The sequence below is a fragment of the Callorhinus ursinus genome, unplaced genomic scaffold (genome assembly GCF_003265705.2).
Source record: "Callorhinus ursinus isolate GAN/ISIS: 27379988/994484 unplaced genomic scaffold, GSC_fseal_2.0 scaffold25, whole genome shotgun sequence".
Lineage (NCBI taxonomy): Eukaryota > Metazoa > Chordata > Mammalia > Carnivora > Otariidae > Callorhinus > Callorhinus ursinus.
The window spans coordinates 18,343,054-18,361,653 of NW_027397087.1; the positions used below are offsets into that span (position 1 = coordinate 18,343,054).

The 18,600-nt window shown below is 39.9% G+C and overlaps 1 protein-coding gene across 5 annotated transcripts in view; it reads right to left on the bottom strand.

Moving 5' to 3' along the window:
- Positions 1-18,600, bottom strand: part of MYO5A (myosin VA) — a 197,152-nt gene that overhangs the window by 19,415 nt on the left and 159,137 nt on the right. For 3 of the 5 annotated variants that reach the window (XM_073877020.1, XM_073877019.1, XM_025883595.2), the window contains 4 exons: positions 16,581-16,779; positions 14,214-14,288; positions 12,635-12,728; positions 413-559 (listed from right to left, as the gene is read on the bottom strand). In XM_073877020.1, the coding sequence (XP_073733121.1) occupies positions 413-559; positions 12,635-12,728; positions 14,214-14,288; positions 16,581-16,779 (515 nt within the window). The remainder of the gene's footprint in view (positions 1-412; positions 560-12,634; positions 12,729-14,213; positions 14,289-16,580; positions 16,780-18,600) is intronic. The other 2 variants (XM_073877021.1, XM_025883598.2) reach the window with 1 other exon arrangement.

Sequence of the window (18,600 nt, forward strand, 5' to 3'; positions counted from 1 at the left end):
AGCAAGGAAAAAAATGAAACTCGGGAGGTTAAATGGCCCAGAGCAGTAGTGTTCAACTGTGGATACACTTCAGAATCCTCTGAAAGATTGAAAAAAATGTCTTCGACGTGGCCAGGCTCTTCCCTCTAGAGACTGTAATGTGATGAGTCTATGGTGGGGACCACACGTCAGTGCTTCTCCAGATGTTCTGGTCTGTAGCCAGAGTTAAGAAGGCCTGGTGGACCCTGGGCGAGTCTCCCTGCAGCTCGGTTGATGAGGCAGGACTGGTCAGGACGCTACAGCAGGACAAGGAACGGCGTGCACTGACGACGCAATCAACCAGCGTTGAATAATCGAAAACTTAGTGACCAGTCTTCCCCACCACTGACACATGTACCAGAAAGACCTTCTACCCCGTGCAGAGAATACTTGCCCAGAATCAGGTTCTTGACAAGCTTCTGTTCATCCTCCTTCTTGTAGTCCAGCATGCCTTGGAAATCCTTTTCCTTCCTGGGAATGTTGACTGGACGGATGGGTTCATCAACGATCTGTCCTGGGGATATGTTCTCCATCTGGCCCACTTCATAAGAAATAAAAAGAAGAAAATTATTTTCCAGGTAGAAAAGATACAAGAGTTCCACATGCCAGTAATTTTAAATGAACTCTATAACAACGGAAACTTGCCGTATTTGCCACCTAATTATCTCCTCTTGAAATACTCTTTTCTGAGGCACTTGGATGGCTCTGTCGGTTAAATACTCCTTTCTGCTAAAATTACGTGGATATATGGCAAAATTATATGCTAATGTCACTCCAACAGCCACTAATGCTTGGCTATTATCAACATCAATGAACCTTACTTGATTCAAGAACTTTTTTTTTTGGGTAATAAAGTTTACTTTGTAGTGAGATTAAATGTCCCCGAAGTAAGTGGTTTAACTTCTTGGTTAACTAATTGGTACCGTCATAATGGTTAAAGATATTTAGACTTTAAGTAACAGAAGAAAAAAAAACACTATTCTAAAAAGAGGCAGCAAGAGTATCAAAGATTTCCGCCTCACATTTAGCTCTATGAATCCAGTCATTAAAGAAAAAGAACATTTACTTTAATTAAATGTATCACTGCAATCAGTTCAAACCACATCAAGATAGCTGGTAGAATAGGATTTCTTACATTAATCACCATACATTCCATCATTAGTTTTGGATGTAGTGTTCCATGATTCATTGTTTGTGCATAACACCCAGTGCTCCACGCAGAATGTGCCCTCTTTAATACCCATCACCAGGCTAACCCATCCCCCCACCCCCTCCCCTCTAGAACCCTCAGTTTGTTTCTCAGAGTCCATCGTCTCTCATGGTTCGTCTCCCCCTCTGATTCCCCCCCTTCATTTTTCTCTTCCTACTATCTTCTTCTTTTTTATTCTTTTTAACATAAAATGTATTATTTGTTTCAGAGGTACAGGTGTGTGATTCATCAGTCTCACACACTTCACAGCGCTCACCATAGCACATACCCTCCCCAATGTCTATCACCCAGCCACTCCATCCCTCCCACCCCCCACCACTAAGCAACCCTCAGTTTGTTTCCTGAGATTAAGAATTCCTCATATCAGTGAGGTCATATGATACATGTCTTTCTCTGATTGACTTATTTCACTCGGCATAATACCCTCTAGTTCCCTCCACGTCGTTGCAAATGGCAAGATTTCATTTTTCTGATGGCTGCATAATATTCCATTGTATATACATAACATAATAAAATTAAATAAAAAAAAGAACCTCCAAAATCTGTCCTCCATAATAAAAATGTTCTCATACTTATGATAGTGATAATTTTGCAAAACTCTATTAACATATTAAAAACAATTAAATAGTATATGTAGGGTGAACTATATGGAATGTGAATTATATCTCAGTAAAGCTGTCATTAAAAAATAAAAAAAGACACCCAGAAATATCAAAAAAAAAAAAAAGAATAGGATTTCTTTGCACTAGTCCAAATGAACTGTATCATTTTTCACAAAGGCCTCATAAGGCAAAGACCTAGCCTTCTTCTGCTACCCTTCATTCCCAAAGAAATCATGAGCAGATAAAACACTTCTATTTATTATGATTTCCTAGATATTTTCTTTCTTTTTCTTCTTTCTTGTTTGTTTTTAATCAAGTGCTAGAAGTCTTTTTTTTTAAGATTTTATTTATTTATTTGACAGAGAGAGAGAGAGAGAGAGAGAGAGTGAGAGAGGGAATACAAGCAGGGGGAGTGGGAGAGGGAGAAGCAGGCTTCCTGCGGAGCAGGGAGCCCGATGCGGGGCTCGATGCCAGGACCCTGGGATCATGACCTGAGCCAAAGGCACCCGCTTAACCGACTGAGCCACCCAGGCACCCCAAGAGCTAGAAGTCTTACCATGAGGTTGTAACCATTAAAGTACAACCACTGGTTAATGACCCTTTCAGATGTTAAAAACTGTCACTACTGTCAGTGGAAAGTGTTAGAGAAGGGTTATGCTAAGGATTAAAGGAAAGAGGTCTCCAATTTCATCACAAAATTGAGAAGTAAAGGGGAAATGCAAGGGGAGGAAGGGAACACAGAGTTATGATGGTGTTTGTGGAAATATATGCTAATAAGCAGGATTTTTTATTCTTTCATCTGCTAGAGGGGGCAGTTAAGAAATCTATTTGGGGATAGACTGAGTTGAATCTGTTGTCAAACAAACACAAGGCAGATCAAAAGCATGAGAACCTTTAATGTTGCTGATTCTCCAACATATCAGTGGTACTTCTTGTCACTCTGGGCGATTTCCTGGGTTAGTTCTGGGAAGCTGGTTCCACAGGACAAGGTTATCAGGGAGAACACCAATACCTGCCAGTGTTCCTGCTTATGTGGCCGAGAGCCAGCCTAGTGACACCCAGTCCACTTCAGGCCTGCGGCATCAGACACTGGGCTTACCAGTGCGGAAAATCACCACCATCCATCAACACTATGGTATCTAAAGAGTGACCATACTGTGACTGGACAAGTCAGGGCTGTGGGCATCTAGTACTTTGCAGACATGGTAAAATGTACGTCTCTATACAGGAGACAGGAAATTTAGGCCATCTAGTTTTACATGGATTACTTTTGGAGTTGGTTTAAACACAACAGCCTGGGGGTCTCAGAATCAGCCCATGGTGGCGTCTGCAGCTTGTGAAGTACAAAAGAGTAAAATCCCCGCCATCTGTGGTACTAGTGGCTCTGAGCCACAGAAACAATTCCAAGGGGAACTGGGAGGAAACAGATTCAACATATCATGTTTATCAATAAAGGTACGTATTTGGACTCTATTGAACCACAAGAGAATGTTTCAAGCCTACTGATTTCATCCACTGATGATGAGATCTACCATTATTTTACATAACACTGAAGAAGGAAAAACACTGCCAATTAAACTGCAACCAGTTCATCAACAGTTTTTGAAAGATGCAACCTAATTTGAGATGTTAAAATGTAAAAATTTGAGTACCTCAGAATTTATGAAATATGGCAAATATTTTTACTAGGAGATTTCACGTTTTCAAAGCAAGCTTCATTTCTTTTTGCAAAACCTCTAACCAAGGTATTTTTGGTTCTGTACAAAAATGTCAGAGACAAAATTTGCCATACTTTCATTAAAATTTTCTCCCTGCCTTTGAATTCCCTCAGAGATTTGACTCTTTACAAAAATTCATAGATAAAATATGGATGTCAGATCAATACGACCTTGATTTATGTAACAAGCCATCTACTAATTAAAATAAAATGTCAAGCTGGAAAAAATCACCTCAAAAAAAAAGAACAAGAGGCAGTACCGACGACTGTCAGGGACCTAATCAATACAGACATTAGTAAGATGTCAGAACTAGAGTTCAGAATAACGATTTTAAATATACTAGCTGAGCTTGAAGAAAGCATGGAAGATATTAGAAAAACCCTTTCTGGAGAAATAAAAGAACTAAAATCTAACCATGTTGATTGCACCTCATGCTATTCATGAGGTGCAATCAAAAATGGAGGCTCTAGGGCGCCTGGGTGGCTCAGTTGGTTAAGCGACTGCCTTCGGCTCAGGTCATGATCCTGGAGTCCCAGGATCGGGTCCCGCATCGGGCTCCCTGCTCGGCAGGGAGTCTGCTTCTCCCTCTGACCCTCTCCCCTCTCATGCTCTCTCTCTATCTCATTCTCTCTCTCAAATAAATAAATAAAATCTTTAAAAAAAAAAAATGGAGGCTCTAACTGCTAGGATAAATGAGGCAGAAGAGAGAATTAGTGATATAGAAGACCAAATGATGCAAAATAAAGAAGCTGAGAAAAAGAGAGATAAACTACTGGATCACGAGGGCAGAATTCGAGAGATAAGTTATACCATAAGACGAAACAATATTAGAATAATTGGGATCCCAGAAGAAGAAGAAAGAGAGAGAGGGGCAGAAGGTATATTGGAGCAAATTATAGCAGAGGACTTCCCTAATTTGGGGAAGGAAACAGACATCAAAATCCAGGAGGCACAGAGAATCCCCACAAAATCAATGAAAACAGGTCAACACCCCGACATCTAATAGTAAAACTTACGAGTCTCAGAAACAAAGAGAAAATCCTGAAAGCAGCTCGGGAAAAGAGATATGTAACCTACAATGCTAGAAACATTAGACTGGCAACAGACCTATCCACAGAGACCTGGCAGGCCAGAAAGGACTGGCATGATATCTTCAGAGCACTAAATGAGAAAAATATACAGCCAAGAATACTATATCCAGCTAGGCTGTCATTGAAAATAGAAGGAGAGATACAAAGTTTCCAGGGCAAACAAATACTAAAGGAATTTGAAAACATGAAACCAGCCCTACAAGAAATACTGAAAGGGGTCCTCTAAGCAAAGAGAGAGCCTAAAGTAACATAGCCCAGAAAGGAAGACAGACAATATACAGTCACAGTCACCTTACAGGCAGTACAATGGCACTAAATTCATATCTTTCAATAGTTACCCTGAATGTAAATGGGCTAAATGCCCCAATCAAAAGACACAGGGTATCAGATTGGATAAAAAAACAAGACCCATTGACATGCTGTCTGCAAGAGACTCATTTTAGACCCAAAGACACCCTCAGATTGAAAGTGAGGGGGTAGAAAACCATTTACCATGCTAATGGACACCAAAAGAAAGCTGGGGTGGCAATGGGGTGGCAATCCTTACATCAAAAAATTAGATTTTATTTTTATTGTTTTCTTAAAAGATCTTTTATTTATTTATTTGACAGAGAGAGACAGCAAGAGAGGGAACACAAGCAGGGGGAGTGGGAGAGGGAAAAGCAGGCTTCCCACGGTGCAGGGAGCCCAATGCAGGGCTCGATCGCAGGACCCTGGGATCATGACCTGAGCCGAAGGCAGACGCTTAATGACTGAGCCACCCGGATGCCCCAACAAATTAGATTTTAAACCAAAGACTATAATAAGAGATGAAGAAGGACACTATATCATACTTAAAGGGTCTACCCAACAAGAAGATCTAACAATTGTAAATATCTATGCCCCTAACATGGGAGCAGCCAATTATATAAGCCAATTAATAACAAAAGCAAAGAAACACATTGACAACAATACAGTAATAGTGGGGGACTTTAACACCCCCCTCACTGAAATGGACATATCATCTAAGCAAAAGGTCAACAAGGAAATACTTTAAATGACACACTGGAGGGGGTCTGGGTGGCTCAGTCAGTTATGCGTCGGCCTTCGGCTCGGGTCATGATCCCAGGGTCCTGGGATCGAGCCCCGCATCGGGCTCCCTGCTCTGTGGGAGGCCTGCTTCTCCCTCTCCCACTCTCCCTGTTTGTGTTCCCTCTCTTGCTGTGTCTCTGTCAAATAAATAAATAAAATCTTAAAAAAAATAAATAAATGACACACTGGACCAAATGGACTTCACAGATATATTCAGAACATCCCATCCCAAAGCAACAGAATACACATTCTTCTCTAGTGCACATGGAACATTCTCCAGAATAGATCACATCCTAGGTCACAAATCAGGTCTCAACTGGTACCAAAAGATTGGGATCATTCCCCGCATATTTTCAGACCACAATGCTTTGAAACTAGAACTCAATCACAAGAGAAAAGTCAGAAAGAACTCAAATACATGGAGGCTAAAGAGCATCCTACTAAAGAATGAATGGGTCAACCAGGAAATTAAAGAAGAGTTTAAAAAATTCATGGAAACAAATGAAAATGAAAACACAACTGTTCAAAATCTTTGGGATGCAGCAAAGGCAGTTCTAAGAGGAAAGTATAGAGCAAAACAAGTCTTTTTCAAGAAACAAGAAAGGTCTCAAATACACAACCGAACCCTACACCTAAAGGAGCTGGAGAAAGACCAGCAAATAAAGCCTAAACCCAGCAGGAGAAGAGAAATAATAAAGATCAGAGCAGAAATCAATGAAATAGAAACGAAAAGAACAGTAGAACAGATCAATGAAACTAGGAGCTGGTTCTCTGAAAGATTTAAAAGATTGATAAACCCCTGGCCAGATTTATCAAAAAGAAAAGAGAAATGACCCAAATTAATAAAATCATGAATCAAAGAGGAGAGATCACAACCAATACCAAAGAAATACAAGCAATTATAAGAACATATTATGAGCAACTATATGCCAACAAATTAGATAATCTGGAAGAAATGGATGCATTCCTAGAGATGTATCAACTACCAAAACGGAACCAGGAAGAAACAGAAAACCTGAACAGACCTATACCCACTAAGGAAATTGAAGCCATCATCAAAAATCTCCCAACAAACAAAAGCCCAGGGCCAGATATCTTCCCAGGGGAATTCTACCAAACATTTAAAGAAGAATTAATACCTATTCTTCTGAAACTGTTCCAAAAAATAGAAATGGAAGGAAAGTTTCCAAACTCGTTTTATGAGGCCACCATTACCTTGATCCCAAAACCAAAGATCCCATCAAAAAGGAGAATTACAGACCAATATCCTTGATGAACATGGATGCAAAAATTCTCACCAAAATACCAGCCAATAGGATCCAACAGTACATTAAAAGGATTATTCACCATGACCAAGTGCGATTTATCCCTGGGCTGCAGGGCTGGTTCAACATGCGCCAATCAATCAACATGATACAATACATTAATAAAAGAAAGAACAAGAACCATACGATCTTCTCAATAGATGCAGAAAAAGCATTTGACAAAGTACAGCATCCTTTCTTGATCAAAACTCTTCAGAGTATAGGGATAGAGGGTACATATCTCGATATCATATAAGGCATCTATGAAAAACCCACAGCGAATATCATTCTCAATGGGGAAAAACTGAGAGTTTTCCCCCTAAGGTCAGGAACATGGCAGGGATGTCCACTATCACCACTGCTATTCAACATAGTATTAGAAGTCCTGGCCACAGCAATCAGACAACAAAAAGAAATAAAAGGCATCCAAATCAGCAAAGAAGTCAAACTCTCACTCTTTGCAGATGATATGATACTGTATGTGGAAAACCCAAAAGACTCCACCCCAAAACTGCTACAACTCATACAGGAATTCAGTAAAGTGGCAGAATATAAAATCAATGCACAGAAATCAGTGGCATTCCTATACACCAACAACAAGACAGAAGAAAGAGAAATTAAGGAGTCGATCCCATTTACAATTGCACCCAAAACCGTAAGATACCTAGGAATAAATCTAACCAAAGAGGCAAAGAATCTGTACTATAGGACTATAAAATCTGTACAGAGGACTATAAAACACTCATGAAAGAAACTGAGGAAGACACAAAGAAATGGAAAAACGTTCCATGCTCATGGATTGGAAGAACAAATATTGTGAAGATGTCAATGCTACCTAGAGCAATCTACACATTTAATGCAATCCCTATCAAAATACCATCCACTTTTTTCAAAGAAATGGAACAAATAATCCTAAAATTTGTATGGAACCAGAAAAGACCCTGAATAACCGGAGGAATATTGAAAAAGAAAAGCAAAGCTGGTGGCATCACAATTCCGGACTTCCAGCTCTATCACAAAGCTGTCATCATCAAGACAGTATGGTACCGGCACAAAAACTGACACATAGATCAATGGAACAGAATAGAGAGCCCAGAAATGGACCCTCAACTCTATGGTCAACTCAACTTCAACAAAGCAGGAAAGAATGTCCAATGGCAAAAAGACTGTCTCTTCAACAAATGGTGTTGGGAAAATTGGACAGCCACATGCAGAAGAATGAAACTGGACCATCTCCTTACACCACACACCAAAATAGACTCAAAATGGATGAAAGACCTGAGACAGGAATTCATCAAAATTCTAAAGGAGAACACAGGCAGCAACCTCTTCGACCTCAGCACAGCAACTTCTTCCTAGACACATCGCCAAAGGCAAGGGAAGCAAGGGCAAAAATGAACTGTTGGGACTTCATCAGGATAAAAAGCTTTTGCACAGCAAAGGAAACAGTCAACAAAACCGAAAGACAACCGACAGAATAGAAGATATTTGCAAATGACATATCAGATAAAGGGCTAGTATCCAAAATCTATAAAGAACTTATCAAACTCAACACCCAAAGAACAAATGATCCAATCAAGAAAAGGGCAGTAGACATGAACAGACATTTTTCCAAAGAAGACATCCAAATGGCCAACAGACACATGAAAAAGTGCTCAACATTGCTCGGCATCAGGGAAATCCAAATGAAAACCTCAATGAGATACCATCTCACACCAGTCAGAATGGTTAAAATTAACAAGTCAGGAAACGACAGATGTTGGCGGGGATGTGGAGAAAGGGGAACCCTCCTACACTGTTGGTGGGAATGCAAGCTGGTGTAGCCACTCTGGAAAACAGTATGGAGGTTCCTCAAAAAGTTGAAAATAGAGCTACCATACGACCCAGCAGTTGCACTACTGGGTATTTACCCCAAAGAAACAAATGTAGGGATCCAAAGGGGTATGAGCACCCCGATGTTTATAGCAGCAATGTACACAATAGCTGAAATATGGAAAGAGCCAAGATATCCATCAACACAGGAATGGATAAAGAAGATGTGGTATATATATATACAATGGAATATTATGCAGCCATCAAAAGGAATGAAATCTTGCCATTTGCAACACCATGGATGGAACTGGAGGGTTATTATGCTGAGCGAAATAAGTCAATCAGAGAAAGACATGTATCATATGATTTCACTGATATGAGGAATTCTTAATCTCAGGAAACAAACTGAGGGTTGCTGGAGTGGTGGGGGGTGGGAGGGATGGGGTGGCTGGGTGATAGACATTGGGGAGGGTATGTGCTATGGTGAGCGCTGTGAATTGTGTGAGACTGATGAATCACACACCTGTACTTCTGAAACAAATAATATATTATATGTCAAAAAAAAAAAAAGATAGTAGGAAGGGAATAATGAAGGGCGGGAAATCGGATGGGGAGACGAACCATGAGAGACTATGGACTCTGAGAAACAAACTGAGGGTTCTAGAGGGGAGGGGTGTGGAGGGATGGGTTAGCCTGGTGATGGGTATTAAAGAGGTCACGTATACTGAAAGGAGCACTGGGTGTTATATGCAAACAATGAATCATGGAACACTACATCAAAAACTAATGGTGTAATGTATGGTGATTAGCATAACATAATAAAATAAAATTTTTAAAAAAGAAATAAAAAAAATAAAAAATAAAATAAAATAAATTGTCAGCATGAGGAAAATATAAGGCCTAAAAGAAAGAAGCCAGGACCACTTCTCAGTTTTCAAAGACTCGTTAGACCCTGGGGGTCATTTGGTCCAATATTCTGTCTAATACAGGCTTTCTTCTAGAAAAGCCTGAAGCAATCCCTATTTTCATTTTCTGCATTCTTTATACGTGAGGGGAAACTATTCCTGAACTTTTTTGTCCTGGAAAAGGAAAGGAAATTGGATAACTTTCTAAAAATTTATTTTTCCTCACTTTGGAACCAGAATGATCTTGACTCAGGTTTAATATAGTCAAATAAATCCCTATAAGTCGAGAGTTTTCATCGGAAACTATGACAAAAAGGAGAGAAGTCAATGGTCCCTGAAGGCGTGTGCTCTGGTTCCAGTTTGGCTACTCCCTGGCTGAGGCCTGGGCAGTCACTGACGGTTCCTGGGCCTCCATTTTTTACTCCCATGAAATAATTAACTGATTTCTAGAATTCTTCTAGGTCTAAATTCCCTGACTCTGAAAGTCGAGATGCAACACCCACTCCTGGGTTAAAATATAGCACAAAGCAATCAAATTTGAAACACTCTCCATTTCGGCTTTATAATTTCTGCTAAAAATGATGTATGTTGGCATTTTAAAAAAAGGCTTCACTGGCTCCTAAAAAAGTCTCCTTAATTAAGGGTAGCCCATAGGAGGAGGCAAGAATCTTGCTATTTTAAACCAGAAGAATGTAAGTATGTTATATTTAGAGAAAGATATAAGAAAACTTTTAGTTTTTAAAAGGTGCTTTGTTGTAGAAAGTTCCCTGTATTTTCTGTATAATGGAGGATACAGAAATAGGAAGAGAAAAGTGTTAGAAGAGCTTGTTACCTTTAGTCTCTAATCTGGGGGAGGAGGACTCAGCACGAGCCCAAGTCACATACATCTACCTCATTTTATTCCTTAGATATATATCATTTAACTTGAGATATAACTTTTCTTAAGAATACGATGTCTTTTTGTTTAATCTGTGACGTGCCTTCTCAAATGCTATTTATGGGTTTGAGAACATAGCCGGCAAGATAGTTTGTTTAACTGATGAGACTGATTTCTGATTGATAATGGCTTAAAATCGCTGACATCTTGAAATATTGTAACCTCTCTCAATTAAAATATACATATTAAAGAAAGCTGAGTAAAAACTTATAAGTAGCTAATAAGCTAATAATAAGTAGCTTTGCTTTTCACCAAATTTTACTAATGTATTGCAAAGAAATCATTAAAGGTTAAAAAAATCTACTAGTTAATATCCTTAAAATCAGTTCTTTTAGGCACTCTTGTCTAATCATCATCTCATGATATAATTAAAGCAGAGTTAAGTGCAGAGAAGTTCTCTGAATAAAGATTTTTTTAAAGTTTTGTTGACAGACATTATAGTCCATGTGTGTGACTTGGAGATTCAAAATTTTAGTGTAGTATATGAGTCGTGTAATGCTAAAGGTTTATAAATAATGACTGCAAAGTAACCTGTCTGATTTCTAAACAATATTTCAGCATTTGTACATCCAAGAGAGTACTATCCTCTTCAAAGTAAGCAACTTATGTTGCCATTCTAAATATTTTTGGAACTTACTTATTCATTCAACAAACATTTATGATAGATCAGACACTATGCTAGGTGCTACTGGGTGCTATGAAAACAAGGGGAAACAAGAGGTGGTCCCTATGCTCAGGAAGCTTATGTCCATTGAGGAAGCCAGTGATTCAAACAGAGAAATTGCTAAAAACATGACAGTGAAAACCACAAAAAATGTGAGCCATTGTGGTACCCAGAGGCCAGAGGCATCAAGCCTGCCTGGGTGATCAGGAGAGGCTACTCTTGAGAATGTGACATATGACTCTGGTCCCAAAGGATGAGCAGGACTTGACCAAGAGAAGTAGGAAGACCAAACAGAAAGGACAGTTATGACAGACCTGGCATGCTGGAAGAATGAAAACCACACAGAGTTAACATGGTAGACTCTTCTGAACATTCCAAACTACGCTGAGTGACATTGAGAGAATAGCTGGGTAGTCAGACTGCACAGTAACATTTTTGGTCAAAACTTCACAGGTTTGAAGGCAATTCCAAAGAGGTTCTCTAAATCTCTTGAACAATGAGAACATTGTTGGAATAAGCTTAAAACTTGGCTTTATCTCCATTCACTGCTACACGCCTGGTACCTAGGTAAATACTCAGTAAAGAAACAAACACACTAATCCAAAAGACAAGATTCATTTGCATATAATAACAATTGACATTTGATCATTTTTTAAGGTGTTTTCCCCATCATCATATATAAATCATGAAATGTTAAAAAAATCTTATTTCTTTATAATCATTCATATTTTTTTCCTCCATTAGATTCTTTGAGGACACAGACTTTGTCTTACTCATCATAGTATCCCTAGTACTAACTGTAATTATAATAATAGTTAAGTTGTATATAGCATCGACTATGTGTCAGGAAATACACTAAATACATTACACACATTAATTCATTTCATCCTTACAAACTGTCAGGTAGACACCTTTAACATTGATCACTCCCATCTAACAAGTGGGGAAACAGGCATAGAGAGGTTCAATAACTTGCCCAGTATCAGATGACTAATAGAAGAGCTGGGAGTTGAAGCCAAGAAGCTTGGCTCCAGAATCCATGTGCTTAACCTCTATGTTACACTGCCAAGCACAGTGTATAGCACACAGAAGATAGTGATTAGATGTTTGTTGAGCAAATTCTCTCTCTTCGCAAGGAACATTTTTCCCTACTTAGCAATGGAAACTTCCACTGCACAGGTCAGGTTTGCTGAAAGTCATTTTTGTTATCATTATAATAACCACATGCAAACCTGTTAGAACACTGGTGTAGCAATACAAAAATCAGGATTCAGCAACTGTTATAAAAACATGTTGAAATACCTTCTAGTTCACCAATTTTTTTGGCAAATACTTTCAGTTGTTTTTTCAGTTTCCGAACAGTCTTATCTTGTTTTTCAAGTTGTTCCATCAAATCCTAAAGATTAAAATGAGAAATATAATAGAAAGATCAAAATGGGCCTTCTAAAATGCACAGAGAAAAAGCACACACAAAATCACAGGCGCGACACTGTTAGTTTTACATAAAAGCTCCAGAAAAGCTCGCTGGTGGAGCCACCACCTGGCGAAACTTGGCAGGCATGGAAACGCAGCTACAGTAAAAGCCAAATGTTAAAATACACACTGCAGTAAATCCTTTACAGCGTGATGGAGAGCAGGCTCACTGGGGAGTCTTTTCCAGCAGGACTCCATGTGGGTAAAACAATTAAATGCTCGTAAAATGTACTGCTTTTTCAGTGGAATGCTTTCTCTCAAGGGGGGAGAGGCAAAATAAATGTTGACAGATGCTCAAAAAGTTCTGTGGGGACACAATTTTAGGGATGGCTGAACTGAGCTCAGGGCTTCTGACTGACACCCGTGTGTGAGACCCACCCTTCGGAGATGCTAACTTTAGTCCTGTAACTTAAGAAGTTTGGGGAATCTTAAAAGGTAACTTGAAAAACTAACCACAGAGAAAGGATAAAGAGTGATCTGCTGACCTACATCCTAATGGCAGGTGGCATAACACACCCATAACATTTCACAGGCGATAAAATTTTGCTTATAGAGGAAAAAGGGGGCAATTCCAAATGCTATATATGCAAAAAAACAACAACAACAACAACAAAAAACCCAGTACATTGAAGGGGACAGGGTAAAAAAGTCTGTGATGACTAGCTATTTAATCAAGAATTCTCAAATCACAGGCAATGTTAAGAGATCAATAAGTAGGGGCGCCTGGATGGCTCAGTCGTTAGGCGTCTGCCTTCGGCTCAGGTCATGGTCCCAGGGTCCTGGGATCGAGCCCTTCATCAGGCTCCCTGCTCGGCAGGAGACCTGCTTCTCCCTTTCCCACTACCCCTGTTTGTGTTCCTGCTCTCACTGTCTCTCTCTCTCTCTCTGTAAAATAAATAAATAAAATCTTTAAAAAAAAAAAAAAGATCAATAAGTAAGAAGAAAGTGGGTAACAGCAGGCTCGAAGCTTAGGAGAGAAGTCAGTCAGTGCTATCTATGTGTGGTTTTATTCAGGTTGTGCTGAAGGAAACATATACAAACACAAATAGTCATTCACTTTCCAGTTCAGACAGCGCAGAGTTAGATACTAGACCACTGATCCAAAGGGAACAGGTGCTAACATTTCCAAGTGTTCAGTTGTGCTTCTGGGATTTTACTTTATCTTTCCAATCACATTTCGCTTCCATCACACTGTAAGCCTAGCGTTAATAACAAACCCAACGTGACAAGGGACGCAGGACACTGAGAGAGATGACACCACTGGCTACAAGACAGCTGTGGGAAGAGATAGGTCTCGTGAAAGTTTCTGAACAGATTCCTGAGGAGGGGCGGGCAGCAGTGTGCTCTTCAGTAACAGAGGCTACAGGTAGCAAGGGAGACAACAGAAAAGCACTCTGAGTTTACATACAATCATCCGTTTGTAAAGTGAAATCCGATATGACTGATACTTCTTAGGGTCATCTGCATATAATTCCTCAAAATACTGAAAAAACAGGCACAACGGGTATTTGTTTTTCTCTGTGTCTCTGAGGGGAATGTGACCTCTCAGCAAAATCAATTTAAAAATATTTTACAACACAAATAATAATAGTATATGTACTCAAAAGGCTGATTTGTCACCTGCCACTGCCTTCTGATCTTTCCAGGACAGAGGGTTCTAATTTTATATAGATACACACATACACATAAATGTTCACGTGCTCAGAGGTAACAGGCTGTGGCTCAGGCTCCATCATTCAGCAGGTTAAACAGAGCGGTGGCCCATATTCCTCTGGTAATAGAGGTATTTCGCTCCTCAGACCTGCTCACAAGTTGCTGTACTTTTTTTTTTTTCTGCAGTTAGCCACAGTGACAAGGGTGAGAAAGGCAAATAAAATGGAAGTGAAAATCATGGCAATGTTGGCACTCTTGGTGGAAGAAGAAAGCCCATCTTCGTGTTTGTGTGGGGAAGTAGGTGGGTAAGTGGGTTATGCATGGTAGAGTTTCCAAGAACACTAAGCATGGGTCCGTTGGGCTTTACTATTCTGCTCAAGTGTTTCCTAAAGAAATGCACAATTAAGACTGAGAAACTATATAATGGTTTTGAAAAGTGCATTATTCCCTATACTTAAGTTTGAAACCATTCTCCAGATCTAGTAGTCGGTGAGGTACGGGAAGCAGCTAACCTACAGAGGGTCTTCTAAAACTCAGAGAAACTCATTAACTAGACTCTACCCCATAGAATTTGAGAGCTTAATTTACTTTTGTATAGCTATGAAAAACTGCCAAGAAAATTAATACTGCAGACAAGGTTGCAAAAGAAATGATTAATCGACTTAGTGAAACAATTGGGAATTTGCCATCCAGAAGCATCTCAATTTCAGTTTCGCCTTGTATTTTAAAACAATCATTTATAAGTACAGAATTTATACACTGATCAATTGTTATAATTCAGTATATTTATCAATTCTTAGGCATTGAAGCACTGTTAGTTTAATTTAAGCAATAATATACTTGAGAGTAATAAAAAACATTTCAAAAATATTCCATGATTCAAAACATTTCCCTCCACAAATTAGTGATATTTCAGTCACTTTGGAAAGAGTCCAACACTTGCCCTCACGTGCTTCTCCCATTCCCACAAAAGAGCCCCATGTAGCAAGATGCCTTCAGAGGGACAGAGAGTGAAAAAAAAACTTTTGGGTTTTGCATCTAATTAATACAAAAGGTGGTTGAATAGATGACACTAGAAAACTATTTGTAAGTGATCACTAATGGAGTTAATTATAATAATTCAGACTGTTAAATCTTCACAGAAAATCCAAACTATTTTATTAAAGGTCATTAAAACCCTGAATTAAAAAGAAAAAAGACAACTCACTACCAGTTCTAAATAGCTTTTCTCAAAACCAGGCTGACACTACAATATAGATTTTATATAGGTATGTGGAATTATAACTTTTTAATGACCTTTAATTTAATAAATATATTTAACAAACTTAAGTAGATTTACAAATCTGTCATAAAAGTTATTTTGCGACAGAAATATTTCAGAAAATATTTCCTGTAAAAGAAAGAAAGAAAGAAAGAAAGAAAGAAAGAAAGAAAGAAAGAAAGAAAGAAAGAAAAAAAAGAAAGAAAGAAAGAAAGAAAAGAAATAGCTTGAACTCCGTGCCAGCATTCAGAATGTGGCAAGGGGAAAAAAATCTCCTCATTCATTGTGCTTTTGTTAGAACCAAAAATGTATAAACTTAACTCCTAATGTCCCTCCACCCTGACCTGGGACCTCTAGCCAACATCAAGCAAGAGCCCCCGTTTGGTTCTGCCAACCACCTTCCCTGAGCATAACTGCAACCCCTGCCTTTCTGCTAGAGATGGAGGCAGGACCAGCCCTGGTGGCTGCCTAGGGACCAAAGGTCAACAAAGCTTGTCCCGAGTCTCCATTGTGACAACCACAGAACAAACCTCCTTGAAATGGCAGAGAATCTGCAGCGAAAAGTGGAGGCAGCAGGTCACCTGAGTTCTCAAGCTTATCAAAAGCCCAGCACACGGTCAGGGGGACGTGCCAGAGCCTTCTGTCAGAAACACAACCTGGGCACGTGCCTTTTCGTTTCTACCCACATAGTCACATCTTCCTCACTCTGTCTCTGCTAGAGAAGAAGGTCGGTATCAAGGGTCGGGCAGGGAGTTTTTCCCAGCCCAAACAGATGTGTTTGATCCAAAAGAAACTAGGACGGTCCTGCAAGGCCGGGCACTGCCTGCAGAGGGATGTTGTGGACCCGGCAGCTCCCCTTACCAAGTTTTCGTTGGTCAGCCTGGTGATCTCGTGCTGCAGGCTGGCCTCGATGCGGGCCTCCGGGGGCAGCTGCAGGTTCTGGGCTAGGAGCTGCTGCTGCCGGTTGTTCTCCTCCTTCAGGCTCTGGATCTCCCCACGAAGGGCTTCCGCCTCGTTCTCGTGGCTCCTCTTCTGTGACTGCAGCTGGGATTCCAGGAGCCTGAAGAGAAGCCACATGGGTGGGAAAGGGAGATGACCCCGCGTCGCTGCTTGCTGGCAGTGAGGCTTCAGGCTCACTCGCAAGGGCAGGAAAAGTGGGGAATTTCTAGTGTTTGTGTAACTTCGGACTTCGTTAAAAGTCAAGAAGCTCAAGCAAGGGCCAGCAATGGAAAGAAGTGAAGCGCTCTCACAATTGTCTTTCTGAATTGTGGACCATGCTACAAATATACCATTCTCGAAGGCCCTAAGAGATAGGAAAGTTTAGGCTCTTTTGAAAAGTTTATAAGAAATGATGACTAGGGGGCGTCTGGGTGGCTCAGTCGGTTAAGCGACTGCCTTTGGCTCAGGTCATGATCCTGGAGTCCCCGGATCGAGTCCCGCATCGGGCTCCCTGCTCAGCAGGGAGTCTGCTTCTCCCTCTGACCCTCCTCCCTCTCATGCTCCTGCTCTATCATTCTCTCTCACTCTCAATAAATAAATAAAAATCTTTAAAAAAAAGAAATGATGACTAGAATAATCAATTAAAAGACATACCTTTAATCTGGCTTACAACGTTTACAAACTAGCATTTAAGTTGGCAAAGACAGTACCTGTGTCACAGAATAACTCTGCACTGTAGAGGGCAAGATTACAAGCTCCCAATCTAATTAAATATGCCTTTAAGAATTTCAGTGTTACTAATTTCAGGCAGAAGGTATGACCAGGGTCCCATTTCTACTTTCTACTCTTATCTCTGGAGGACAGAAAGGCTGGAGTGGGACTCTGAAATATATACAGATTTACCCAAATCCAGACAGATCATTCTGAAATTTCACATACATGTACTTTAAATTTGTCATTTTCTCTCTCCCCCATAAACTTCCATATCAACAACAGAATCCTAACACAATGCAGTTTTAGAACATAGATGTTAATAGGACAAACAAAGTGGTTACGGCTTCTCTCAGCAAGCACACAAGTCAGCCGTGCCTGTAAGCAAACCAGGGCACCAGCCATGAGAGTACCAGGGAGAAATGGCATCCTCTCTTCACCATGGATCCCCACTTCTATATTCACCCCCTTTCCAAACACAAAGTTATGGTTAAGAATTAACTAACTTGAAGAAAGGAAAGACGTTCTTTCATCCTAATCCCCTTTGGTATCAACTGCTGGGCAAAAGTTACTGATGCCCTTGCAAGCAAACAGTTAACAGCAGACTAAAAATATTTTAGCGATTATAAAATTTCAGGAGTGTGAACCAGTAACGCCACAAAGTTAATGACAATGGCTTGTGATTAGAACAAACAACGCAGAATAAGCAGGAGCCCCTTGAACAAATAGTTAAGTATTTTTAAAATTTAATCACTAACGTGGTATCTTTAAGAGATTTTAAAGATACAAATATTCTGAGAGCAGATGAGCGTCTGTGTTAGAAAGCTGTTGCTCTTCCAATTTTATTTGCTTTCCCCTAAACACATTTAACGTGTTGAGTTGTGTAATTATTTTGAACTGCCGCAGTGCAGGAGACCCTCCTGACTTGTGGTTTCACACATTTGGATTTCACAATAATCACACAGAATGCCAAATCAGGCACTCAACACTGCTGTTAGGCAGCATGGTACTGTATATAAGAATGGAGTCTCACTGCCACAGGTGTTCATATCCTTCAGATTGGTCATTATTCCAAACAAGAAACCACTAAGTAATAGGTATTAATCTCTCCCACTGTAGTTTGAGCTCTAGTTGAAAGGTTTTTTTTTCCAACTCTTAGTGAGATATTCAGAAATTTTAGTGAGTGAAGGGAAGATCCTTCACTCATAGGCAGCAACTCTTATATTGACTA